The sequence below is a fragment of the Aedes aegypti genome, chromosome 3 (assembly GCF_002204515.2).
Source record: "Aedes aegypti strain LVP_AGWG chromosome 3, AaegL5.0 Primary Assembly, whole genome shotgun sequence".
NCBI lineage: Eukaryota > Metazoa > Arthropoda > Insecta > Diptera > Culicidae > Aedes > Aedes aegypti.
Genome location: NC_035109.1, coordinates 271,241,654 through 271,269,204, shown reverse-complemented (window position 1 = coordinate 271,269,204; position 27,551 = coordinate 271,241,654). Strand labels below are relative to the sequence as shown.

The 27,551-nt window shown below is 38.5% G+C and overlaps 1 protein-coding gene across 23 annotated transcripts in view; it reads right to left on the bottom strand.

Annotated features, from left to right (window-relative positions):
* The window catches only part of LOC5564725 (serine/threonine-protein kinase 10), a 157,091-nt gene that overhangs the window by 17,063 nt on the left and 112,477 nt on the right, over positions 1–27,551 (bottom strand). For 13 of the 23 annotated variants that reach the window (XR_002501700.1, XR_002501695.1, XR_002501696.1 and 10 more), the window contains exons 4-16: positions 20,262–20,460; positions 19,873–20,183; positions 19,667–19,810; positions 19,500–19,541; positions 18,676–18,751; positions 17,159–18,598; positions 10,428–11,641; positions 7,009–7,254; positions 6,791–6,945; positions 6,555–6,723; positions 6,387–6,493; positions 6,070–6,202; positions 2,209–3,721 (exon numbers count right to left, since the gene is read on the bottom strand). Coding sequence is in view for 4 of the 23 variants with exons in the window: in XM_021851543.1 (XP_021707235.1) it covers positions 3,643–3,721; positions 6,070–6,202; positions 6,387–6,493; positions 6,555–6,723; positions 6,791–6,945; positions 7,009–7,254; positions 10,428–11,641; positions 17,159–18,598; positions 18,676–18,751; positions 19,500–19,541; positions 19,667–19,810; positions 19,873–20,183; positions 20,262–20,460 (4,315 nt within the window). In the remaining 19 variants the exon portion in view is untranslated. Of the gene's footprint in view, positions 1–2,208; positions 3,722–5,420; positions 5,701–6,069; positions 6,203–6,386; positions 6,494–6,554; positions 6,724–6,790; positions 6,946–7,008; positions 7,255–10,427; positions 11,642–17,158; positions 18,599–18,675; positions 18,752–19,495; positions 19,542–19,666; positions 19,811–19,872; positions 20,184–20,261; positions 20,461–27,551 lie in introns of those variants that run through there. The other 10 variants (XR_002501711.1, XR_002501708.1, XM_021851543.1 and 7 more) reach the window with 10 other exon arrangements.

Here is a 27,551-nt window from a genome sequence, read left to right as displayed (position 1 = left end):
GTAGCACTTATGAGGGTGTCGCTGAGTCGGTGGCCTCTCATTAAGTAAGTGCTACATCAACATTTCCTTCCCCTATCCCAAGTTACGGTAAAGATGGGCGTGGCCGGGAATAGCGATATTCATGCTTTTAGTATTCTTGTTTATGATTTGAACAAGGTATACTCCCCTGCCTTGTTCTTGAAAGTAGTCAGGATGAGATTATTAAAAAGAAACATGAATGTTGCTAGTATCCAATCTACGAAGTATACCGTAACTACGCTAACGCTAACGCTAACGCTAACTACCGCTTTGTGGCAATGCACTTCCTACGTCTATTCGTTAAATATGGTTGCTATCAAGAACAAAAGGAAGGGTTAATCTCTGAATTAACAACTTTTTTCCAAAAAAAGTGGGGTTTAAACCTGTCACTAAATGAGGCAAGAATGGAAGAAAGGACGTTTCTCCGGAATGCGAACTTTCTTCCAAGGGCGAAATGGTTATTGTTGAAATGAGTCATCAGTTCGACGCTTTGAACGAATTTCTCGAACTTCAAATCGAAACAACCTCTAGTTCAGGCTCTTTGTTTCAAGCAAGGAAACAAAGAGTGCCGCCTATCTTGGTCAGGTGTTCCGAATTTAGAGGATTTATGCAGGAGATCATGAACTCCATTAGCGGAATCAAGGTTTCCTTTCAAATTGCAACGAAAAAAAACTGCCGCGATTTTCCGAAAACTCTTAACCCATTGTCTGTTTTCTGGAGTCAATAAGACTTCAGAGAACTTTGAAGGGTTGTATCTTTTTTGCTTGTTTTTTGCGATTTTTTTTCATACAATCGATAATTACCCTCAATTACAACATGTGTGCTACTTGGATTCTCAAACATGTTGAAGAGAAAAGAAACATTTTTTTACATATGGAGACCATAAGTCTAAATTTGAATTGCCCTTCACGAAAACAAATGGTTGAGGCTTGTACCAGGGAGATGATAAACGGCCACTTTTGTCGCACCCGGAATCCCCCTGAAAGAATCTCCTATAATACTTATTTTTCAGTTATCGCACGCTATAATCATACTCATCATCAGGTAAACTATAATCATACTCATCATCAGGTAAACTATAATCATGGTCATTAAAAACATGTTTTCCTTTGATTTTAATTTTTCAACTGAACAATTGTATCAAATGATTGATGCAATATTCATGCATGACTGTGGCTGAAGCAGTCCAAGTAGGTGTGGAATTACTAATAAAATTGTTGTTGGAATACGTTTCGCTAATGGATCTAAGTGAGTTGTCGGTGTTTGGTGTGTTTCGTACATTTACGTAACTTCTGAAAGTGAAGAACTTTCCTGAACAAACCAACCATCTATAACTTAACGTTTTGAATTAAACTAAAGAGTCTCTCGATTACTTACTTTTGTCTTAGAACAATCCTCTGAAACTCTTCTAAAGATAACTGTAATGTAATGAATTCACCACAGCCATAACTTCAGGTTAGTTGTAACCAGAAGCTGAGATACAGAGCCTCAATCGTGGGAATTTGGTAGGTAAAACAGCTTTTGAATACTAGCTCTTGTTACTGGCTGTATTTAAAATTATTTTGATTACCAAAGATAAGAATACAATCCCATCAAAATCTAAAAAAAAAATACTAAAGGGACCATATCGGTCCAACAAAAAAGACTGAAATATTTCCAATAAAAATAGTGACTTGTACTAAAATAGTGATCAAGTCTCTATAAAGCCTCTAAGACCTGTTAACAGCAATGCCAATTCCATCGAGGTAACCGTGAAAAAAAAACACTTTTGTATGTATCGAACTAAATGGCTAAATTTAGCTATATCTGGAGTCTTGCTAAATGTTTTATTCACTAAAAATAATTTCAATGTTGTTTTGTTGAACAATTAACTACACGAAATTCAGCATAGTCGCAGATTTCGTCGTTGGGTGTGTGTGAAACTGATTGGTGAGTGGTCTATAAGGTAACATGAGTTGCAAAGTTGTGAATAATGACATGAATCTTTTCGCCCAAACCCCCATAAGTCAATACGTGGAACAGAGAAGCTGACAAGTCACAAACGACATTATAACAATGGCAACCCAGATGCAAACTATGAACAAACGAAACTAACGGTGAACCAACATTGAAACATAAAAAAACTACACTTATCGATGACCACTGAACAGACTGAACAAAAAAATTGTGGAGAAAAGGAGTTTAACAAACCTTGGTATCATTCTCCTCTCGAACGATCCTCTATTTCTTGCGGTTTACCTAATTCGACTGCTTCAAAACGATACTTTCTGGAGTACTCAATATATAATCCCAGCCCTTATGTGTTGTGGTGTGTGCTCAGGAATTCATTGCAGCGATATTATGTGGATTCTTCATGGATAATCTTGGACCGGTTTTGTTTTGTTGCGGTGTTAGTAATTATTACGGCTTCGACGTAGGCGATGATGCGTTAGTCAGATGTTAGTAGGAAGCCGTCATCTACAGGTTAGGATTGGTGTTACGATTGATGGATAGGGTTAGTGCACATAACAGTGCATATTTAAATTCAAAAGTGCAGCTGACTTGGCAATTATTGGTCAGTTCTCGCTTCTTGTCGAAGCTGATGCAATAGTTATGGTGGTGCAAAATATGCGGATGTTTATTTGTATGCATGTTTCGAACAATCGTACTTTTTCACTAAAGGGGTCATTAGTGGGGGGAAGAAGGAGAAACGCGTATACACAGTTTCAACGCCTAGATTAAGCAAATTTTTCTATGTTGAAAATTTCTAAGAATAATGGTTCGTCTAGTTCTAAATAGTTTTATCCTAAACAGCTGAATCACTTCCTTTTTCCGGCGACAGGATGATTGGAGTGGAAGGGGAAAGTTTCATGCCTGAAGTAGGCAAAGCATCATGCTGGTTTCTATCGTCACCATTGTGATGTTGGGAATACTGTTGCAGTGGAAGACCACCTCTAGCTGAACTAAAAGTCGTTAACCTATTAATATTGGCATCTGAAGAAAAGTTATTGGCACCGAGGCGGCTAGATCCCCAGCCGGAAGTGCCACCTCTAGGCATCGTGCTTCCGCCACTGTACGAGGTAACACCGGACGAAGACCGATTGGACATTGCTTCGAAAAGATTTCCTGGTTTTTTGACTCTAATGGGAACAACGCGATTGGTTGGCTCGGAATTTTGCCTGGAATGGCTTTGAAGAGGTGGCAAACTCGGAGTGTTCCGAGTACCGTTTGCCTGATATGGCCTATTGGGGCTGTTTTTAGTTGGAATTTTCGTTCTTCTACCCGAAAGTACATCTTCAGATTTCCTACGCAGATGCACCCCATCATCAGTGAAAATGTACTTGATAGCTGATTGATGCTCTCCCTGACCTGTCTGATGAGGTGCCATATTCTCATTCTCGTTTTCCTCCAGCACCGAATCGTAGGACGATGCCAGCGAAAGCTTATGAGCCGAATTGGGAGTATTTGGAACGGAACGGCTTAAATCTGGCACTGAACTGTGTATACTGTTGCGTCCATTGGCCACCGGTAGCGCGAGGAAGGTGCGGGACCGGGAAATACTAAGCAAACCACCATGTAGTCGATAGGAACGGGAATTCAAGGAGTTGGTGCGATTCCGGATTTCCGGGGGAACTACAAAATCACCATCGAATTCGCGTCGGTCTACTGGACCCCACTTTATCTCGTACTCGTTCACCTGCCCGTCAAGCTCTTGCTGTATAGCCTGCGTGGTCGAGCAGCAGCAATGGTGTAAGGAGGGTCGCACAATCCAATGGTATTTTTTGTAAGAGCGAGCAGCAAGAAAAATAAAACGAAGGGAGATGTTAAAGGTTGTTAGTTGGTAGGTAGTTCAATACATACTTAACAAACGGTTGCAGTATTATACAAGCCAATTAGAGGTACCGTCTTACTAATACAAACGCCACATGCTATTTAAACTGCTGAGTAGACATCGATTCGGAATATTTATAAGTAATGAAGATAAGGACAAATAATTATACTAACTTTTCTTATGTATTGGGGTAACTTTCGGCCCATAGTAATGAAGTTACAACTTTGTATATAAAAAAGCTAAATTCAGAGAGAAAAACCCTAAACCTAAGTGAGGAAATTTTGGCTGATATGGGACTATTGGATATTCTAATTTAGGCGCTGCAGTCGTGGGCAGACGACTGTTTTACATTTTCCCGACGTTTCGACTATAATCCGAGTCTTCTTCAGGGGGAGAATTCTGATTAGTCGTATTTCGTATGATCTAACATAAAACTGTCGGTGTCAAGTTTGGGGAAATTCATCGGATAATTCTATTAGGTGGACTGCAGCCAATATTTTTAAAGTTTCACTTAACCCGTATCCGACTAGCAAATGGAAAAAAAAAATGCAAATTGACGTCATTCCGATTTGACGGACTGCCTTCAGTTTAGCTCGATTCCATTCGTATGGATGTTTATTTTTTATATCATCAAGTCGGGTAAAAATGATGAAACCTAAAACCCAAATTTCGACAGTAAAGAAGCAAAACAAAATTGACCTATATTTGGCCGGTTCTAAGGAGGTCCCTTATATAACCAAAAAGATACCCAAGGTCAGATTGGTCTCAGTAACTAATTTAGTTCTCACATGACGACGTCCGTAGACGACACTGGGCAGACACGAAAAAAAATTTTGAGAGTTTCCTCCATTGATTTTTTGAGGAATCCCAGCAGAGATCTCTGGAGGAATTCATGGAAGAATCCTTGGAAAAATGACAAATGAATCCTAAAATTTTCTGAAACAATTTCTGAAGCAATGATTGGAAGAATTCCTAGAGAAATCCCAGGAGAAATTCTTGGAAAAATCCATGAAGTAATTTCTTGAGAAATCCCTGGAGGAAGTTCCTGAAGCAATGTCTGGAGAAATTGCAGGAGAAATCTCTGGAGAAAATCTTGCAAGAGTTCCTGGAGGAATTTCTGAAGAAATTTCTGGAAAACTTTTTGTCAGAAAAATTTCTGAATGATTCCTTGGAGGGATTCCTGGAGATATGGCAGATAATAAGTGGAATCCCTGAAGAAATTCCTGGGGAAATTCATGGAAGAATGTCTAGAGGATTTCTTGGTAGAATCTAAGAAGGAATCCCTGGGGGAATCTGTGGAGGAATTTCTGTAGGAATATCTGGAAGAACTGTTGGAGAAATTCTGGAGGAATTCTTAAACAATTCCCTGGAGAAACTCCTGAACGATGAACTCTTGTAGGTATACCTGGTGAAATTCTAGGAGAAATCCCTACCAGAATTTATGGAGGAATTCCTAGAGGAATTGATGAAGGAATTTCTATAATAATTACTGGAGGAATTTCTATAAGAGTTGGATATATTTTCTGGAGGAATTCCTAGAGGAGGAGGAATCCGCTGAGGAATCTTAGAGTTACTTTTGGAGGGATTCCTGAAAAAAAAAACTCGGGAAGAATTGTTGCAGGAATTCTGGTGATTCGGAATAAAAATTATTTGAGCCGTATCATATGAGCGTATGAAATTCTGAATATGAAATGTTAGTGTTTCTTCTGAGATAAATTCCAGGTGCCCTTGTGTCCAGAATGGCCAAACTTACAAGAATTTTCCAGGGTTCCTTTCTAAAGTTGTCGATCATGATTTTAAAACGCTTCCGATCAACGAAAGATACGGATACGGATACGGGTAATATCGGTTGTTGCGGAGAGGTTCGCCAACTGAAAAATCACATTCCTACGTTATTGTGATTGTGGCATTGAGCAAATCACATTCACGGTCATTACTGGTTCCGCTGAGATCACCGATTCGATATCTACTCATGGCATTACATTTGATTAGAAAAATATAGAAAATCAAAAAGCAGTTAAAAGCAAATTTGTTATTTCCGATCGGAAACATAGTTGAACTCCAAAAGGCAACAGATTTAACTCGACCAGAGAAAACACAAATGAGTCAAAGATTTTAAAATTTACAACAGGGACTCAACTGTAGACTACATAAAGATCTCTCTGACTCATACATATTTCAACGATGAGACGAAAGCGATATCGGAAGAACGGTCAGCGTATGCCTATGTCAGAGCTTACCTGTTTCCTCGGCAAAAGCTGCGATTTCCACTCGCGCAGTTCCTTCTGTAGCGCTTCGTCGCACTCGCGCAGTTTGGCACTTTCATGCTCCAGCAGCTGTTTACGCTTTTCGTTTTGCAACTGTTCCAGCTCCCTACGTGTGTTCATGACCGGGAAGGAAACAAAATGAAAATTTCGTTAATTATGGGATTTGAGATTGACACGTGTTGAATATGCATTAGCTGTTTTTACTAAACTGACGTTACTCAGTTTGTTCGTACAAAGTAGACGATAACAAATGGCGATTTTAAATATTTGTCACTGACTAATTTTTATACCTAATGGAACCGTCTGAGGTAGCTCGCAGCTCTTCCAGCTGTTTCATGTGCTTCGTTTCGAAACGAGCCTGCTCCTGGTTGTACCGTTTCTTCTCTTGCTCCTGGAACTGTGGACGACAAATTAAATTTTTATTTTAGACATACAGGTAATGAACTAAGACCGCTTACCTTCTTCAACTTCTCCCGTTCCAGTTCCGGATCCGTGGTCATCGAAATTCGCAACGACTCGCGGAACATCATATCTCGCGCTTTCCGCTCGGCCCGTATCCGCTTTGGCAAGGCTCGCCTTTCGATGGTTTGTCGCTTCAGCAGTTCTTCTTCTTTGCGGGAAATCATTCTAAAATCATGTAATGGGTTTTGTAAATCACACCATTCGAATATCAAATATTCGCATTAAAACGAACCTCTTGATCTGATCCAATTCTTTTTCGTGGCGAATGATCATTTGGTGTCGCTGCATGAAGCAGATGTCCTTCACGTGTCGCTTCGCCAGTTGGTGCTTGTCGTGAATGTGCTTCTCCTCCAGCTCCCAAAGCATGGCCTCTCGAGTTCTCATCGCCTGAGATGGGTAAGCAATATCATTAGACTTGACCTCATAAGCAACAAATGTTTCTAAACTCACCGTTTGCTTCTGTTGCAAATACCCTTTGTCGGCAGCGGAAAGCTTCTCGCGATAGATTTCACTGATCCGTCGCAGAGCGAGCTCGTGGTTCTCCGACAGGGTGGACAGGAAACTCTTCTCTCGTTCTTCGTGCTCGATTTCCATCGCAGTCTTACGCTTCCGGAATTCATCTTTCCGCTTTTCTTTTGGTAGGAGGTCGACTTCCTGCTTGAGCAGCCTGATTTCCTGCTTGAGGCTGTCGCGGAACTGTAGAAAGATAAAGGCAAACATTCCATCTTAATGCCTGATGTCAGGTATTACTCTGAATATTTCATTCAGTGGTTGTCAAGTACTTCCTTTCAAAAATTGAATTTGGATTATTTCTAGGAATAACCACTGACTGAAATAACTCCAGAGATTGTACCAGGTAGTTTTACAGAAATTCTTCAGTACTATTTCAGAAATTTCTCAAACGCGTCTCTAGGTATTCATCCAGTAATTACTTAAGGATACGTCCCAGAACGAAAAGATTTTCTGAAGGAAATCCTAAGGTGATAGTTAATAAAATTCCTGTAGAAAAAAAAAACTGATGAACTCCAAGGATATTCAAAAAACAAAAAAAACTTGAACTATAGAGTCTTTGAGGATTCTCTTGATAAATTGTTAAGACACACAAACAGGTAATGCAGGGGCTTAGGTTTCTGGACTGAAGTCAATGTTAACTTTATATTTCGCTCAAGACAATTGTGTCAGTTGATTTTTTTGACTGCTATCGCTCAAACTTTAACTCAAATAGTACAACTGGAAAGAACAGCCTATTACGCAAAGAAGGAAAAACCATTGATTTAAATTTTTACACTGGCATTATACAATCTTTGAATAAAACATCACTGATAGAGGGTGCAGGTCGTAAGGCCGAAAGGGCCGTTAGGCCGCAAGGGCCGTTAGGCCGAAAAGGCCGTTAGGCCGAAATAATATTTGATCATTTACCAATATTTCAAATGGCTAACACATTCATTAGTGTTTTTTCCTAGTCATATTGCACAACCGATATTGTGGCCTTCTAGGTAGAGCAAATTATCCTGATCTAACAATTAACAATTCATTGAACCTGCAAATCCATTCGGCGGCTTCTAGGGGTAATGCAAATTATCCTGACCTATCCCTGTTAGTTACCTATTAGATTTCACGGTTCATTAGAACTATCTTTTATTTTCGGCCTAATGTCCCTTTCGGCCTGACGATCCTTTCGGCCTAACGGCATTCGGCCCAACGACATTCAGCCTAACGGCATTCGGCCTAACGGGATAGAACCCTGATAGGAATGCTAGTAGTTATTACGCCAACTATTTTTTTAATACTACCAGGAAAATCTCGCTTGTCGTACACGTACAAGGAAGACGGGTTTTAGGCTCAAATTCGCGAGCGTCTTTGAAGAATTTCTTGAAGTGCATCACTGACTTTCGGGGAAGTGTCACAACCGGTGAACTGGGTTCTGAGGCATTTGTGTCATTCGAGGAACGTTGCATTCGGGGGGTACTGGTTTTCGGGGTAATGGTATTCGGGAAAGTGTTATAGGACCTTTCAGTGTACACCTTCGAGAACTCCATACATTACAAATTCAATATGTCGCCGGCTACACCTATGGTGATGAACCATACAAAGATTATGAAAATACAAAATCAGACAGGCGCGTTTTGTGCCTAATGTTCACTAAGTCCACATCTCACCCACAAAAGCTGAACGGAACTGAAAAGGACATTCAATGAATTCATAAGATTCCAACAAAAACTCCCGCCAGCAATGTGTCTCATACCACAATATTCCTAAATAATGGAAGCAGTGGTTAAAAGGCTCTACAGATGAGGAAAAAAATGTGTCGTAGATATTCCATACTTTTTTTCATTTAAATGGAAAAATAAACACTGTTCGAGTGCATCTTAACCCTCTAATACCCAACCCCGCCTTTAGACGGGGTACACTTTGGAATTTTGTGTATTTTTTCGTAGCTCGGAAATCAAAATGATTTTATTTTTGGCTTATACCTTGTCTCATAACACGCATATAAGAAAAGTTTTTTATGACTTTTGAAACTTTTTTGTATTTTTAGAAATTGTTTGAAAAATTGCATTCTTATATAACCTACAAATGCCTGGGCTTCATTTAACGTGTAATATAAAAAATCGTACCTTTTATATTTTTCTACGATTAACCTATCACAAACGAAGAGCCTGGTGGTATTAAAATCATTTCAAACCTGTTTTTCCGTTAGTTACACGGAAAATAAAATACGCTCCGAAAAAAAATGAAAAATTTAATATTTTTTAAAATACCGTAACAATTAAAATTTTTATTATTGCCAAAAATCAACAACTAGAAAAGGCTTCAAGCAAAAATGAAAAAAAGCTAGGGATGTTCAAAAATAAAAATTATAAAAATCAAAAACCAAAATTTAAAAATTTGCGAATAAAAATAAATAAATGCTTAAACGTGTTTAGAACGATTTTAGATAACGAAAAATAATACTTAAATCGAAAATAAAAATTTGGGTATTAGAGGGTTAAAGAAATACCATAACGAATTCACCTAGTGAAGAAAAAAATTATAATTTTTAAAAGCAACTTCAAGTTTTGACCATTTAGGAAATCGTCCAAAATGGCGGATGTTTCAAGCTATCAAAAATGTTTGAGATTTTAATATTTTTTTCTTATTTGTTTAAGCGAAATGTAGCAAAACTTTTTATTTGAAAACAGTCTGTCGATACTCTGTTACTATTGAACTAATAGAAAAAATATATTTCAGTAGGTTTTCAATGTTTATCTTTACATAATAGACGCATTTCTACCTGTAGGTCTCTTTGTTTCTATTCGCCCCACTTTTTCTATTCACCCCGTTTTACAGTACCTTAAAAAAATGCAGGAGGAATTCCTGGACGAATGCTTAAGAGAATTGGCTATGGAATTCTAAGAGAAATTTCGGAAGGGGTCCCTGTAGAAGGATCAGAATATATTCTTCAAGGAATCTGTGCAAGAGCCACTGGAAGAATTCCTCAAATTCTGCCTCGAAGAATCGGTTCAGGACGTCCTTGTAAACCGGGGAATTAGCCGCGTAAGGTTCTGTTGGCCATCAATGATTTACACAAGTATTCTCACGATAATGCTTCCACGAAATTTCTTGCAGAAATTTACAACGGGACACGGGGATTTTTTCGGGTTGGAAATTTTCTCGATTACAGAAAATTTTCAATAAAACGCAAAAAAAGATCTATTAGACTAATAGTATTAGTAAGGAAAGCACTCAGCTGACAAATATGAAAGTACTCATATCTGATGAGCAGACTCTGTCTCTGGGACGTAATGCCAGGAAGAAGAACTCTGAATCAGAATTTGATGTGAACAAATGGTTTCCCAGGAAAACTGTCATACAATGAAATTACTTACCAATTTCAAATCTCGCTCCTGTTCGGCACGAATTTTCTTGGAGGTATTCCTAAGTTCAGTCTCTTGTTGCTGTTCGTACTTTTCCACCGTTTGCCGGTGCTGCCGCGCCAACACGTCCATGTCGGCCTCGAACGTTCGCTCCAGCTGAAGACGTTCCTGCTCGAATTTCTTCTCCTGCTGCTCTTTGGCGATGGCTTCCTTCTGCTGCAGGTCGTAAAACTGCTTCTTCTCCGCCTTCTGGAGCATCTTGAGCTCCCGCAGTTCCTGCTTGCGGAACAGATGATCGTCGTACAGTTTGTTGTTGTCCTCATCGCTGTAGATCACCTTGCTGGTGGTGGTCGTGACTTGAACACCGTCGATCTCAAACTTTCGCGTCCGTTTTCGCGTTTTCTTCTTCAAATTTTGCAAGTGTATTTCTTCCTTGCTGAAATTCCGCTGCTGCTGGCTGGGCTTCGTTCGGACGTTGCTGTTGACGATTGGCGGAACCTTGTCCTCTTCGACTTCAGCGGGCGGAGGCTTTCGACGAAGTTGAACTTCCTCTTCTACCGACTGTTCGCGGCTGTCGTGACTAGTTGTTGTTGCTATGCTTTCGGCATCGCTACGATCCAGCTGTTTGCCGCTAGGCGCATGCTGCTGGTGATGTTGCGGTTGTTGTTGTTGTTGAAGGTGATGATGCAACGGTGTACTGGCCGATCGTACCGAACCTCCACCATCCATCGATCCGACACTGCTGTCGGGCGAAATCCTTTGCTTTTCCACAACTTTTCGCTTATTAACTATTATACTGACGTCTTCCCGACTTCGGTTGAAGTCGCCATTCAACTTAGTGCTAGAACCACTTCTCAATGGCGATGAAATCGACGAACCTGACGGTGATCGTTGAGCAAAACCTCCGGTAGCCGTAACTGTGCTGCCGGTACTGACGCTACTCGTGCTTGTAGTGCCACCCGTCGGATGTGACAGCATCATGTCCACCACCTTAACATCATCACTCGATTCGCTGGGACCACAACTCACATTGGATAGATCGCTAATGGAATCATGGTGATGGTTCTGCAGATGCTGCTGCTGTTGCTGCATAAGAAGATGACTGGTACCACTGTTGATCAGATGCGAAGAGTCCTTGACCTTGATCTCTTCCTCGCCAACGGTGACCACCGAAACATGACTAGTGTCCAATAGTTTACTGTTACTATGATTATTATTATTATTACCTGAAAGTAGAAATGTACAAACATAAGTAATGCAATACATAGGCAACAATAAATTTATCCTGACGATTTAAGTAGGGCTGGTAGCGATTGAGTGTCTTAAAATAGGAACATTAGAGACCGCATACCTGAAAAATAGACCGAAAAGAGAACGAAAAATCATACGATGAAGAGTGCCAGATATGAAGTATGTCGACAGAAGTCGTATGCTTGTGACCGGTACCCAACAGAACGGAGAGCGGTACAGGGCAGCGAGAGCCAAAGAAAAGCGAATACACCACAGAAAGAAAAGACAGCACGAAAAGTTTGGTAGCTGAAGCACAAGATAGCATGAACCGGAATGATATGCGGAGATTTTATGCAACTGCCAATAGCGCGCAGCACAATAATGTATCAGTGCCGAGTGTATGATCGAGAAGGGAATTCGTTGATCGAAAAAACGGTGATGGCTGGAGGTGGAAGGAGCACTTTCAGCAAGTTTTGAACGGTGAAAATGGAAATGTAGCGAGAAACAGCATGAACATTGATGATGACGATCAAGCAGTGGACCCACCGACCGTAGGAGGGATTAAAAAAGTTATCAGCGAGCTGAAGAACTATAACGCTGCTGGGAAGGACGAGATCCCGGTCAGCCTTCTCAAACACGGAAGTGAGCAGCTTTACCTGTCGATCCACCGAGTACTTCTGAAGGTATGGGAGGTTGGATGGCTTCATACGCCCAATCTACAAGAAAGGGCACAGACTGGAGTGTGCCTATTACAGAGTAATTACCCTGCTGAATTCGGCGTACAAAATTCTGTCACGCATCCTGTTTAACAGACCGAGACCGCTCGAGGAGTCTTTCATCGGCGAATACCAAGCTGGTTTTGTGAGGGCCACTCGACAACGTACTACATCGATACCTTGAGAATAATCTTAGGTATATTTAGAGAGCGTAACTTGCTGAATCTTTATCTGTTTGTTTACGTCAAGGCGGCGTACGTTTCAATGATGAGAAATGAGCTGTGGCAGATAATGTCTGAACATGGTTTGCTGACGAAACTAATCAGACTGATACGTCCTACGCTGGATGGTTCGCAATCAAGTGTTCGGATCGCAGACGAGGTGTCAACCTCGTTCGTAACGTTAGACGGATTGAAGCAGGGAGACGCACTTTCGAATTTACTGTTCAACATTGCACTCGAGGGTGCTATTAGGAGATCTGGCGTGCAGAGAAATGGCACTATTATCAAACGGTCGCACATGCTTTTTGGCTTTGAGGACGATATCGGCCTTTTGAATCAATCGCACGTAAGTGGAGGAGGCTTTCGTGCCTCTGAAGAGGGAGACAGCGAGGATAGACATGACCATTATTTCTACTAAAACGAAATACATGGTTGCCGGTTGAAATAGAAGCAGGTTTATTAATGTACGTGCTAAGGAAGTGTTTGATGGAGATGTGTTTGAAGTTGTTAAAGAATTTGTTTACCTTGCAACACTTGTGACATAAGACAACGACATTTCACGCGAAGTGAAAAGACGTGTTGCGACTGCGAATAGAGCCTTTCAAGGACTACGTAACGAGCTTAGGTCCCGCAACTTGCAAACGGAATCAAAATTCGCCCTGTATAAAACATTGATTTTTTCGGTGGCTCTCTGCGGGCACGAAGCGTGGACTTTGAAAGAGGCAGACCTTCGGTGTTTTCGTGCCTAAAGTGCTGCAGACAACACTCGGTGGGACACTCGAAAATGGTGTGTGGCGCAGACGCAGTTGTATCAGGTAGGGCTGTGCAAATACCGATGATATCGATATCGATAATACACTCTTATCGGATTTGACCGATAATTAAAATCGTTAGGCATACCACGCAGATAAATCGAATTCAATTGAATGGTAGATGACCACTGGGTATAGCATCTGATTTCAAATGCGAAAATAATCGTCTACTGGGTAACCTTGCGTTTGACGTTTCGACTTCTTAGCTCTTTGTGTTTGTTCGTGCTTTTTTGAAACATTTTCGTATCTGTTTTTCTTGAAAACAAATTTCTCGTTCGTAAAAACAATGTCCGAAGTGTGGAAATATTTTTTGAAACAAAGTACATCTTTTGCTAAGTGCCAAATATGCAAAGAGGAAGTGTCTCGTCGTGGAAATACCACAAATCTGATGGTTCATTTGAAAAAGCATCCTAACAAAGAGAAAGCTTGTTTTATGTCATCAGGAGTCTGTGCCTGTCGCCGGGAGTTCGGCTTGTAGCATAAAAACCCAAAAGCCGTTAGAACATTTTCTCAAGGAGAGTGAAGTATGGGCAGGTAAATAATCTCAAGTTTTGTATTAATAATCTTAGACACGAAAGATTCGCGTTCAGGGATGAAAATATGTTCATTAACTATTTTTCAGATCACGGTACGAAAACCAATGAGATTGACGATGCAATCGCTTTTATGGTGGTCCGAGACTATCAACCAGTTTCGGTTGTGGAGGAAGAAGGCTTTGTTAACCTGCTCAAGTTGTTGGCACCCAAGTACAGAATTCCCCAACGAAGAGTTATGACAAGAATCATTGACGAAAAATACGAAAAAGTTGCCAAGAAAACTAAGGATGCCATCGGTAAGTCCAACCTCACATTGACTGGAGATATTTGGACAGATACCCATACCACCCGCAGTTATTTGGGAATGACATGCCATTACTTCGATCGATCGATTTCAAATGATCTACAAACCATTGATCTGGGAGTTTATCCGCTCTATGAACGACACCAAAGTTCTTATATTTCGTCATGCTTCGACGAAATACTCAAGAAATGGGAAATTTCTGACGAACGGGTAAGTCTTGTTGTCACTGACTATGCTGCAAATATGGTTAAGGCTGTATCGGACACGTATGGCGCGGAAAAGCACATCGGATGCGCGGCACATGCTATGAACTTGGTAGCCAAAAAAGGCTATTGATAATGCCGCAGGTTTGTCTGGCCCAATCGAAAAAGTGAAGAAGATTGTCGCTTTTTTCAGAAGATCCACGACTGCCAGTGATAATCTGAAAAAAATCTCAATTAATTCGGGGTCAAACTCCGCTTAGAATTTGTTCATTTGTTCCAACAAGATGGAACTCAAAACTTGTTATGATTGATCGATTCTTGAAACTTTCTGAACACATTGAGTACGTCATGAAAGATCAAGACCGATTGAGTGACATGGTTTCACTCAAAAATAAGGGCATTTTGGAAGAAGTGGTCAGAATTTTGGAACCCCTCAACGAGGTAACAGAAGATCTCAGCGGCGAAAAATACTCAACTCTGAGTAGAGTAATTCCGATTATCAACTGTTTGGTGAAAACTGTCACAGACATAAGTCCCAAAACGATGACAGGAAAAAAATTAAAATCTCGCCTAATAAATGAACTCGAAGGCAGATTTGGTCACTTTAAGACGTCCTCGATTTACGCCCCGACAACTCTTCTTGACCCAAGGTTTAAGGATTTGCATCTGAACCTCGAAGAAGTGGAGCTGGCCAAGGATTCAATTGTGCAAATGATATTAGCTGAACCACAGGATGACGATTCTGGAAAGAACTACGGTGCAATACAAGAACCTCAAGCCAAACTTGTGAAACGATCTGGAATTTGGAATTATTAGGGGAAAGTGGGGCAGTTTGGCCAGCTTAAGGAAAAATCGATAAAACACTCCGTGCAAGAAGATATAATTTTTTTAAGAACATTCTAACAGTCAAACATCATCATTCTGAAATGATGAAATTTAAATGAGCCATTTCGGGGCAAAATGGGCAGTTTTTTTCGAACATCATTTATTTAATTTTCTTTGAGTTTTGAACACTGGCTTATAACATGCCTATTGCCTCATTTCCTCTTCAGCTTTGGGGTTGCATGTTATTTCAGGTGAAATTTCAAGAATTTATGCAGTTTTCAAGGGGTGTCCATTCCACCCCATTGGCCAAACCGCCCCGACTACCCCTATCAAGGAATGATGTAGCACCATCAACAACGATCAGTTTCTTCTGAAAGTCCAGAATCAATCAGGAAAGAACTCTCTTTGTACCTTGCCAAAATGGATTGCAATGTATTCCAATACTGGGAAGAGAAAAACAAATGCTTCCCGATTGATTATTTTTTAAATTTTAATGAAATTGCTTCCATCACTGGCTACGTCGGTTCCATCAGAGGCTTTTCTCAAAAGCTGGTCGCATACTTTGCGATTCCCGTAGCAGTTTTGACCCCGAACGTGTCAACCGAATCACATTCTTGCATAACAACAGGTGATGTATTCAAAAGTGTAAAATAAAAGCCTGTTGTTGTTTTTTATTTTAAAATGCATTTTTGTGAATTATCGGGTATCGATTCGATATCGATAAAGCCATATCCGATATATCGCCGATACCGATATTGAATCAAACCTATATCGCTGATACCGATAAACCCCGATGGTGCACAGCCCTAGTATCAAGTGTACAAAGAGTTTGTCACTTAGTGCGAATGTCGCAAGAAAGAAAGAATTGAGAAACGAAACTAATATTCAACAGGGATCCAGGTAGATGTCGGCGACTTCATGAAAAAACACGAAGACGCTGGCTGCACGCAGTGGAAGAGGCGACCCTAAACGTTCGGAGTAAATTTGAAAACTTTAGCCAGTAGACGATTTAAATCGATAAATTGAATCATACTGTGGACAATGTTTTGTGTATTTACTCAAATTACCTTACTTTTTAAACTCGTGAGCGGGCTACTGGAACATGAGCGGATACTGGTACGTTGACGGTACTCAAGAAATGTTTGGAAGACCAACAGGAGTAATTCCTGAATTTAATGCTGGAGAAATCCTAGAGCACGTTTATAGTTCATTTTTGATCGATCCGTGGAACACTTTATGGCATATATTGTGGATGAATTCTTAAAAAAATGATGGAAAATAGGCGTAGGTACGCCTAGAAGAATTCTTGTAGGATACCTGGTAAAATGTATAGATATTATTTATTTAACTCTGGAATAAACCTGGGTGCATTTTCTTGGAAAAACTTCTGTAAAAATCTTTGGAAAAAATCCTAAAGTTTCAACTGGAGAGATCGGTGGAAGAATTAGTGAAAAAACATTTGAATTTCTGGGGAGTTTTCAGAAAAAAATTTGTGTTCAAGAAGTGTTCAAGTGTATTGTAAAGTCTCTTGTAAAATTCGCTGGCGGAATTTATGGACGGTTTTGTGTGAGTTTATGGAGGAAGGAGAGCAATTTTAAACGACGGCCCTGAAAAGAGTATCAAAAAAAAATCTCCGGAGAATACATTCGAAGTATTCCTAAAGCTATTACTCGAGGAACCTGAAATCTCTAAAGGTTTCACTAAAGGTTCTGAAATGTTCACCAGGACCAGAAAAAGGAAGAAAAGTGACTTAAAAAACCTTTTGATAAATAGGTAGATTTTGCATTATAAATAGTGACTTTTTGGAGACTTGAATTAAAATAGTGACTAAGTCTCAACGAAGATATCTGCTACCAGCCCTGTTCAAAAGAATAATTAAATATTCAACCAAATTACCTAAATGTAGCTCATCATTGATGAAATCGTCCTGCTCCTGCTGCTGTTCGTCCTGATCCTCGCCAATGAAGACCGGACTCACGATCAGCACTTCACTTTCATCTAACTTACGTGCTATCTGCCCACTGCCGGACCGTTGCAATTGCGGGTGCTGTTTCCTATACTTCGGCGAGAGGTTTTCCAAGCTGTCCAACGATTGGAAGTCATCGTCCGTGGACGATTCATTCACGTGGGTTTTGTTCAGCTCGTTGGAAACGATTACCACCTCGTCACCGCCGCCGCTTATTTTTGGCGTTATCACCCGTGATCTCCTTTGAGACGACCCGAAGGATTTCGTTGACGAGGCGGACGACGATGAGCCGGATGGTACCACCGAGTTGTCGATTATCACCGGCGGATGGCTTGTAACTACAGTTATCTGACTTACGTTACTGGCAAGACTGTTGGATGGATCCGAAAGCACGGTGTCGTTATTGATAGTAATGGTCGAAGTGTTGTTGGTATTGTTAATGGTCGTTTGTTTGTTGGGTGTCGATGTTATCCGAATTTCGTCGTCGGGTAGAAGTCGCGGTGGTATGGATGACTCATCGTCAAATTGGAGCGGAGGTTTTGGAATGGCAACAGTGGTATTTAAAAGTTCTTCATCTTTGGGCTTTGGCGATTCGATTCTTAGATCAACTGTGTCGTCGTCTGGAATAAGTCTTCTGCTGGCAGAACTTGTCACCACTACACCGTCATCTTCATAAGGTTGTGGCGATGAAGATGGACTACCCTCTTTCGGTGAAGATTTTGGAGGAGATGGAGCGTGTTCCTTTTTGGGTGATTTTACAAGTTCGTCTACGCTTGTTTCGCGTTCCAACGTCAACGGGGAAGCTGGTTTTGAAATCACTGTAGTATCAGGGCGATCAACGCCTTTGCTTTCCGGACTTTGTGGGGTTTCTGGAGGGGTAGGAGGGATAGTTGTGTGAGAAGATGAACTAACTCCGATAGAACTAGGAGTATTTCGACTGCTTGGCGATGAAGGAGTGTGAGGAGGTGGAGGAGCCGGTCCTTTCTCCTTTTTGATGACACCTTTCTTTTCAACCTCAGCACTGCTGCTGTTGCTACTGTTACCACTTTCAGTCTGTTCACCTTCGCTTTCTTTTGTAGGTCGTTGTGCGGTGGGTGGTAATACTGGAGCAGGAACCGTTGTAGGTGATTTCTTGATATCACTTTGTACATTACTATTACTATCACTAGCCACAGACGTTGTTGCAGCTGTCGCTGACTGAGAACTGGGCGCCGAAGAATTGACGACATCAGAAGGCGATTGGGCTGCAGCCGTGGTTGCGACTGCGACCGCTGCTCCCGGTTTCGCTTTGCTATCATCTTCAACAGGAACGGGAGTCGATTCTTTTGAATCTCTGGATGATTTCGATAGGGATGTGGGAGTATCTGGAACTTGACAAAAAGAATTTCATTAAAGTGCATCCGTGAATCTTCATTCTTAGGGGCAATGCACATTGCATTGAACTTACGTTTATAGGTTTCTTGACTTTGTAGAGACGATGAGTCATCGTCCAAGTCGAGTGGGAGCGCAGAATTGCGGGGTTCCTGATGACGGATTGATGTAGCAAATAACGGAAAAAAGATGATAAGGAAAAATGTAATTAATAAAACGTAAGCTCGTAACCCAGTCAGATGGAAAATTGAAACAAAAAACAATGTATATACTGTAAACTAAATTTGTACTGAATTAACTTGTCTCAATTGGATTCCGGTTGTTTAAAATAATTATGTTTTCAAACAATGCGTAAAACACATTTGGAATCGAATTGATCTGAAACTAATAACAAAACAATGAGAAACGATACAAATTTTCGATCGAAACCCAAAATCTAGCGAATTGAAAATGCACAACAAAAGTTGATTTTTCTACAAACTAGTGAACAATTGCCAGACTAGAAGTTTACACGCTAGATGTACATTCGTTCTACTTATGCATCAAAGAGAAACAGAGATAAAGAGAGCTTAAAAAAGTGAACATGAGTGACGCCGTTGATGCCGGGCCATGGAACGGAACGTATTTACAGTAAACACACCGAGCGAAAGATGTGTAGAGCAAGAACCCCGAACCGAACAACAGAGGAGTGCTGCTCCCGCGAATTGATTTGTAATCGAATCGCTAAAAAGTGCCAATTCGCGCAGCATAGGGAGGCTTGAACACTCTCACGCACAACAACAACTAACAATTTGGAAGAAATTTAGCTTCAACCGCAAAGGTCATTCCACCTTTACGGTTGACAATTTTATACATATCTTTTCTTGGTTCCAAACACTCTAGTCTGACAAACTTACCAACCCTCTGATAAAGCGATCTACGCTTCGCTTGTCTTTTAGCTTTCTAGTGTTTTTTAGTATTTAATCGATTGCAATTGGCCATTCGAGCAGCGTGTAATATATTAAGGAAAATGTATTGCACAGTTTTGTCACGAATATTGGGTCAACATCGCCAAAATAAACTCTTACCTCTGCTTCTTCATCCACCAATTCCTCCTCAACGACATCTGCTTTGTATTCAAGCAACAGGTCTTTGATTGGCTTGGAATCCAGATTACCAGCGATAAATGGATGTCCCATGAGAACGTCCGTGGAAGGCCTTTGTTGAGGATCCTAAAATTTAAAATGTATTTTATTATTGCTGCTTATCTTAAAACAATTTGTGTCAATCTTACTTTTACTAGCGCTTTGGCCAGAAATTCATTAAAACTCTTAGACCACTTTGAAGGTTGATCTAGTTTTGGTGGTTCGCTTTTCTGAATCTTCAACAGGACCCTCATTGGAGACATTTCGCTATTCGGTGGCTCCATCTGGGCAAACTCGATCAACGTGATGCCCAGCGACCAGATATCCACTTTGAAATCATACGGATTATCCCGAAAGGTCTCGCACAGTACCAGCTCCGGTGCCATCCAGTAGGGCGTTCCAATGAAAGTATCGTGTTTCTGAAGCGTGTGTTTGTTTTTCGCAGAAACACCGAAATCCGCTGTAAAAACGGTACATATCACATATATCAACCGGGTTGAAGAAAATTAAACTACATTTCCTGTTGTATCAAACTTACCCAACTTGACACCACCGTCCATCGTCAGCAATACGTTACCAGCCTTCAGATCGCGATGTATCACTTTGTTCTTGTGTAAGTGGTTTAGCCCAGCGCACATGTGCTTACATACGTAGGCAACTTGTGGCTCGGTTAAGGGTTTTTCTAGTTCAACCATTATGCTATCTAAGGCACCACCATCACAATACTCTATCAGCATCTGCAATGAGAAAATATAATAACATAAGTATATTAGTGACACCTTCTCTAGAATATTCAAAAATAGATCTGCCAATAAAAACAAACAACATTATTTCATTAATTTAATAAGTGAACGCAATGATATTATGAAGGTAGTTTATACGGTACTTTGTAAACTTGTAGCACTGTGAGCGTTTGATTGATAATCAGGGTGGCCACTAAATATCCATTTCGAAATTCCCGCTTTTTTCCCGGTTTTCAACTTTCAAAATTTTCTCGGTTTTTATTTGAGGGGCCCAAACGCAAAAGGGTGACTCTTTGGTCGATTTTTAATTGAAATTACTGAAAGTAATCTACTTGGCCAACCGCACGCTACGGCACTGGCTACACTTACACGCATGGTTACCAATGGCTTTTAGGGCGAGATCATAAGTTATGCGAGATCTGAAATAATTGTTTAAGGCCCAAGTAAAAATGGAGCAAATGACAAAACTGAAGAAGCAGAGCGGTTCCATTTGAATTCGAATGTCAGTTTACTTTTGTATTTTTTGATTTGGCTGAAATTTGGCATATGCTTTCTTTATACCCAAAAATGCCTATTTGCATCATCTTCCGCAAAGTTTTAGGTTATTGTTGGAACTATCTGGAAAAAATATACACAGTAAAAAAAAATTGTAATTTTTTTTATTTGGAAAATAAAGCTTAAAAATCCATTTTCACAATAATCGTTTTCTTGATTTTTTTTTATTTTTTTATATTTTAAAGTAGACAAAAAATGGAGTCTTTTGTACAGTGGGTCAAGATGGAGAAATCAAGGACAAAAAAGTTATGATTTTTTGAAAAAAGGTGAATTTTTGAAAATGGTCATAATAAATGTTTCAAATATTTTTCAACTCGATTTTATGAAGGTACGCAAAATTTACAACAAAAAAGGTTAACGGAAAAATCAGGCTAACTTTTACCGTTTTAAAGATACAGCGATTTTAATACAAAATTATGATATAATTTTCAATTTTCGGTCATTATAATATAACTTAGAAACGGTTTGTCCGATCAGTTTGGTGTCTTCCGCAAAGTTTTAGGTTATTGTTGGGACTATCTGAAAAAAAATATACACTGTAAAAAAATGTTGTATTTTTTTATATATCGAATATAAAGCTTAAAAATCAATTTTCTCAAAAATCGTATTTTTGATTTTTTTTATATCTTTATATGTTGAAGTAGACAAAAAATGAAGTCTTTTGCACAGTGGGTCAAGATGGAGAAATCATGGACAAAAAAGTTGACTTTAAAAAAAAAGGTGAATTTGTTGAAAATGGTCATAATAAACTTTTCAAATGTTTCGATAGCAATTAGCAAAATTTTCTCATAATACCTTTTTTGTTGAAAATTTTGCGTACTTTCATAAAATCGGGTCGAAAAGCAGATGACTAAAAAAAAATTCCAAACAGAGTACTTAACCTAATATCTAACAATGAATTTCATTTTTTCCTTCAATAAAAAAACAATCTGTTTTGTTCTAAACGTGTAGATAAGATAAGAAAAAAAAATAAAAAATATTGGTGATTTTTATTTAATTTCCACGAAAAATAAGAATGTTTATCAAATGATCTAAAAGTGCCTTTATGATTAAGTCAGATATAAAAAAAAAATTCAATCTTAAGAAAAAATAGTTATTTCCTACTAATTGTTCTCAAAATAACAATTTTTGAGACCTCTTGCTTGAAAAAATAAAAATATAAACCAAAACGAGTTCTTACATGGATTACGAATACAAAAAGACACCTAACAAGAACCACGACATGAGAGTTTGATTCCTAAGTAGAACAGACATTTTTATAAGATTGTTTCTAAAGCTTTTTTTTTTTTGAATTCCTCGTGACCTTACAAGTATTACTGCTCGTTTTACTATAGATTTCATTCAAATATTACCGATGATCTCTTCAGGAGATTGTTCTGAGATTTATCAAATTTTAAAATACCTTCAGAAATGCTATCTGGAATTTTTCACAGAAATCAAGAATCCCTCCAAATTAATTTTCTCAAAAAAATATTTTATTGATATCCCTAGGACTTCCTCCTTTATTTATTTTTAAAACTCAAGGAATTCTTTAGATTTTTTTTACAGTCATTCATATAGGGATGTCTCGAGCGAAATGTCAAGGAAATTTTTCAGATTGTTGTGGAGAAAATTGTTAAAAATATCCGCGAAGAATATCGAAAGAAAATCTTAGAGTAACCTCAGATGAAACTTGTGTGAGTTCTAACTATGCCTTGATAAATTTCTACAAGGATCTCTGAAACAACTCCTATATTGTTTATAATATTCTTCCTAGAAATTTCTTGATAAATTGCTAAGATAACTAAAAAATACAATCTCTGAATAATGTCCTACAAGACTTTTTGATGAAATTCGGACAGAATCCATGCAAAAATTATCAATGAATGATCGCAGCAACAACTGTAATAATTGTTGTAATATTAACTTTATTAACTATATTAACTTGAATAAAGTTTTGAAGAATACATGGGGATTTGGAAATATTATTTGATTTCTTTCAGAGAAATGTTGAATATAAATACGCAACACGGTTCAAGGCAATAATAATATTTTGATGGGAAGCTGGGAAAATGCCGTGAGAAAGTTCTGTAGGAGCTTAATGAGAAATTAACGTTCAAATTTACCAAGGAATTCTTAGAAAAGTTTATAAAAGATTTCATCGAACAATGCCTGAAGGATTTTTCGAGCGAATTTTTAGAGTAATCTAGGATGAATTAAAAAAAATCAGAGGAGGTTGTGTACAAGACACGACCGCATGGCGTAAACTACGCCATAAATTAAAAAAAAAAAAACGACATAGAAATTATTGTTGGGTTTCTTGAAAAAATGACGAAACGATATTTATTAAAAACTCAGTAATAAACCTTTGCAGAAGAGCTCCTGTAGGATCTGTGTGAAATCTTCTAGAAGTAACAACTGAAGAAATCAAATCGAAAGAATTAGTGCAAAAACACCTGGAGGAAATCTTGGGATAATCGGCAAGATTTTTTATTCAGGGTAATCTTTATGAATATTACTGCAAGTTTTTTTAACTCTGAAATAAACCGTTTTGGACGCGTGCTATAAGATTTTCTAGACCAAATTCTGAAGAAATTTTTCGAAGCATGCAATGAAAAATAGCTGGTAGCCTTCTGGAGGAAATACTAGAAGCATTCTTCAGGATCTGATAAAAATATCATTAAGAACTTGTGTAAAAGTCGCGTAATAGTCTCTGATGGTTTCTCTTGAGGTTGAAGTTTTGCACCAGAATTCACTGCAAGCAGATTCATTAATTATATAATTAAATCAATAGAGACTTGCATAATAGTGAGCAACTCTAGAAAATATACTCTTTTTTTTCCTTTTGTAAATTTTGCTCTCTTCATACAAAGTTTATTTGGAGGTGAACCAGCGTTCGGCTAAAAGCCTCTTAAATAAAGACAAAACAAAAACAAAGTTTATTATCATTGTACAACAGGCAAAAAATAAATTGAAAAAAAAATGGAATGTTTCAAACTATGTTTCATAAGCTCATGTACGACACTCAACTGGAACTGTGCTTGCCTTTACCAACATGGCAATCTTAAGTTCTGCTTCCTTGTCTAAACATGTTTTGTGCTGAATATATTACAATCGTTAAAAGGACTAAACATATCATTTAGCGTTTTGATAGCGGCGCAGCCAAACATTTTCTGGTTGAGAAGATTTGGTGTCACAAAAACGACATATTCTACCATGTACTACTGCTTTAAAATAATTTCCCTGAGTGTAGCCGAAATTCCCTGAGAATTCCAGGTTTTTTCCAGGTTGAAATAAATTCCCTGATAATTCCAGGTTTTCCAGGTTTTTTCAGGTAGTAACCCTGAATAAATCAAGCGCAATCACAATCGTTTATCCCAACTTGCAATCTGAAGAAAAATTGTCATGAAAAACACCAGAGCCAACAATGTTGGAACCTGTTTAACTCGTGATTATTCAGTCATTTTCATTCACAATTTTTTTGTATGGTTGTTATTCTATAATCAATGTGACAAAGTCCCAACGCACGTCGTGGGCGATAATTGTTATATTGCAGCACAATTACGTTTATATGAGACGAATGCCCCTTCTGGGTAAAGTCTCTATAAACAAAAGGAAAAAAAATGGGTTTATTGAACGAAAAATATTATCTAAATTATCAAGGAAAAATTTTACTTAGAGTGAGATTCTTTACAGTACTACCTGTATCGGGAATCCGCTTAGGCGTGATTCGCATCTCAATTATCACCACCTTATCCCACTAACCCAATATCCTTTCCATGACAACTATGGAGATTCGATCTCTAGTAACAATGGATGCCTAACTAACATTCCTTCCCTTCCCTGACGACCGAACTGGGCGTAGCCGGCGCTGTTATTGAGTTTTAAACTTTAACCTCTCGATTTGTGCACATTGAGAATGGTTAGTTAATCCCAAGCCCCATTCATTAAATCTCTGTGCAACTTCGATTGTTCTGGTCTATAAAGTAGTGCACTTACGAAGCGACCATCCATGCTCATGATCATGTAGAAATCTTCTAGAGCAATAACTGGAAATTAGTAGGAGTAGTACCTCAAGGATTTCCTGGAGCAAAATCCAGAAAATAAAAATTGTAAGCATCCCTTGAAAAAACATTGGAAGAAATTCTGCGAGAATCTTTGAAGGAATCTCTAGAGGAGAGATCCCAGAAAGTATTTCAGAATAAATCTCCTTAGAAATAACTAGAAAAATTGCTGAAGCTTTTTCTCGAGGATTCTGAGAAGGAATGTCCATTGAAATAGAGATTTACAAACCTTCCAAAAAAAAAGGGACTTAAGAGACTTACACCAAAATAGTGACCAAGTCTCTGACGAAGAATCTGATACCTACCCTGAATACTTAAAAGACATTTCAATGATAATTGAAATCTTTTCACAACACTTCACACATCACTGGGGGAAATCTAGAGGCTTAATAATTACAAAAAATAGGTTTTATGTGATCTTGTTACCCATCTATGATTAATATTTGATATTTGTAGCATATAAAAATAAATTTGAAAATATAAATAAATTTTGACATTGCAGTTTAATATTCTAGTACCAAATTAGCCAATCATAAAAGGTGGCATGGTTAGATTTCTGTAAGTTTGTACATTATCGAGCTTGAGCTAGATTGGCCGTCCGTGGTAGCTACTCCAGTACCGCCAGATCAGCTGCACTAAAACAAGGAACCAATCAGATAACTGCTTGGGATTAGCACGCAGAGACAACTATTTTAAAGTCAAATATATTCTGAATCATTTCAACAAAATTTCTGCATTATTTGCCGGCTCATAATTGCATTTTATTGTTTTAAGAACTACTAGTAAGTTGGTTTAAACAAAATTAATTTTTGATTTAAAAATTTATTGCTTTGAAACAACGATATTTTTGCATTAAAATAAAAATTTTCGTTTTCGAAACAATGTTGTGTTCTTTTTTGATTTTACAATATTTTTATTTGAAATAATAAAACCTTTTTATTGTTCCCAGCCCCCTCACACTTCATTTAACTTAATGTGCTTGTGTTTATATTTCTATGTGCTACAATTCACTAGGATAATGCAGATAAAAAAAAACTGGCATTTCTAAATATATAAACGACGGAGCTGGACTCATAAACTCAGTTTCCTTCCGCTGAGTAAGGTTCAGCGGTTCAAGTGGGAGTTAACTGCAATCATGTAAAATAACTAATTTGATTGAAAATTTGAGAAAATAATATTTATAAATATGCCGAATAATTGAACATCTTTTATGGAAATTTTCTCAACATCCGCGACCGACATTTTTACGTTTACACTGTTTAGAGCGAGAAACAAAATGGCAGGTCAGCCTGAGTTTAACTTTTACCAATATCAACAATGAAGGTATTTGAAACAAACAGATCTTCAATTTGAAATGATGATTTTTGTTGTTGTTTCAAAAATAAATCTGATTTAAAATGCAGTAAAATCAACAATATTTCTGTTTGTTTTAATCAAAATCATAGCTGATTCAACGCAATTTGTTTGGTTACAACAAATAGAAAGCGCTTATCAAAAACAACAAAAATTACTATTGTTTTGAATAGCTATTAACTCTCTGCGTGAACTGACACCCTCAGTGTATAAGTGCTGGTGATCTTCAATTTCTAGGCAACAATGGCGCCTGCCACGTCAAACTGCACACCAATGAGAGGACGGGGGAGGAATTGATGATGTATTGAACTGGCTCCCACTGAGACCGGATATACCCCTGCATCTACGCCAGTTCATGCGGGAAGGTGTAGGGCTGGCAGAGAGGCTTACTGTTTGGTTAGCAGACTGATGGAAGAATGGAAGTGTAGCGAAACGGTTGTTTTGTCCGTCTCTGGTTATAGCAAATGCTATGAACTGTGATAGATTAGGAGTGGACGAGTTAGAAGCAAGTGAAAGATACTACTATAAAGTACGAGGAAAGGAGCGGGCCTGGCGTTGAACCCATGACCTTCTGTTTACGAAGCAGAAGCGGTAACCATTCGACCACCAACCCCGTCTTTCTGTAAGTTTGTACATTATCGAATGTTTTATTTCAGAAATAGTATTTCATAGCCAATTCAATGCATTTGCAACATTTACAAGACCTATTTGAGTTTTACCTAATTTGTAAGATGTCCATCAAAAAACTCTTTTAAATATGATGAAAAAAAGAAGTTGTACGACGTTGTTTTGGATGTTTATTATTTTTATTTTTCTTGCATGTGTTATACCATGATCGACGTAATTCATGGAAAATGAATTTATTTTAAGATACTTGTATAAAAGTAATTAAGATATCATATAACAAATCAAGCCGTAAGAAACTTCTCATATTCTAAATATGTATTAATTGCGTTCAATATGAAAGAGATACGTCAATTTTTTTCGGTTTCATAACCACTTTTTTAAAATGGCATGCATATTTCAAGGATGTGTTATTCTACACAAACATCACTCCATAATGGCTTTCTAATTCAAATATTGATTGGACCATGATTTCTCAAATTTTCAATGTTGGGTATTGGGTGCTGTCAT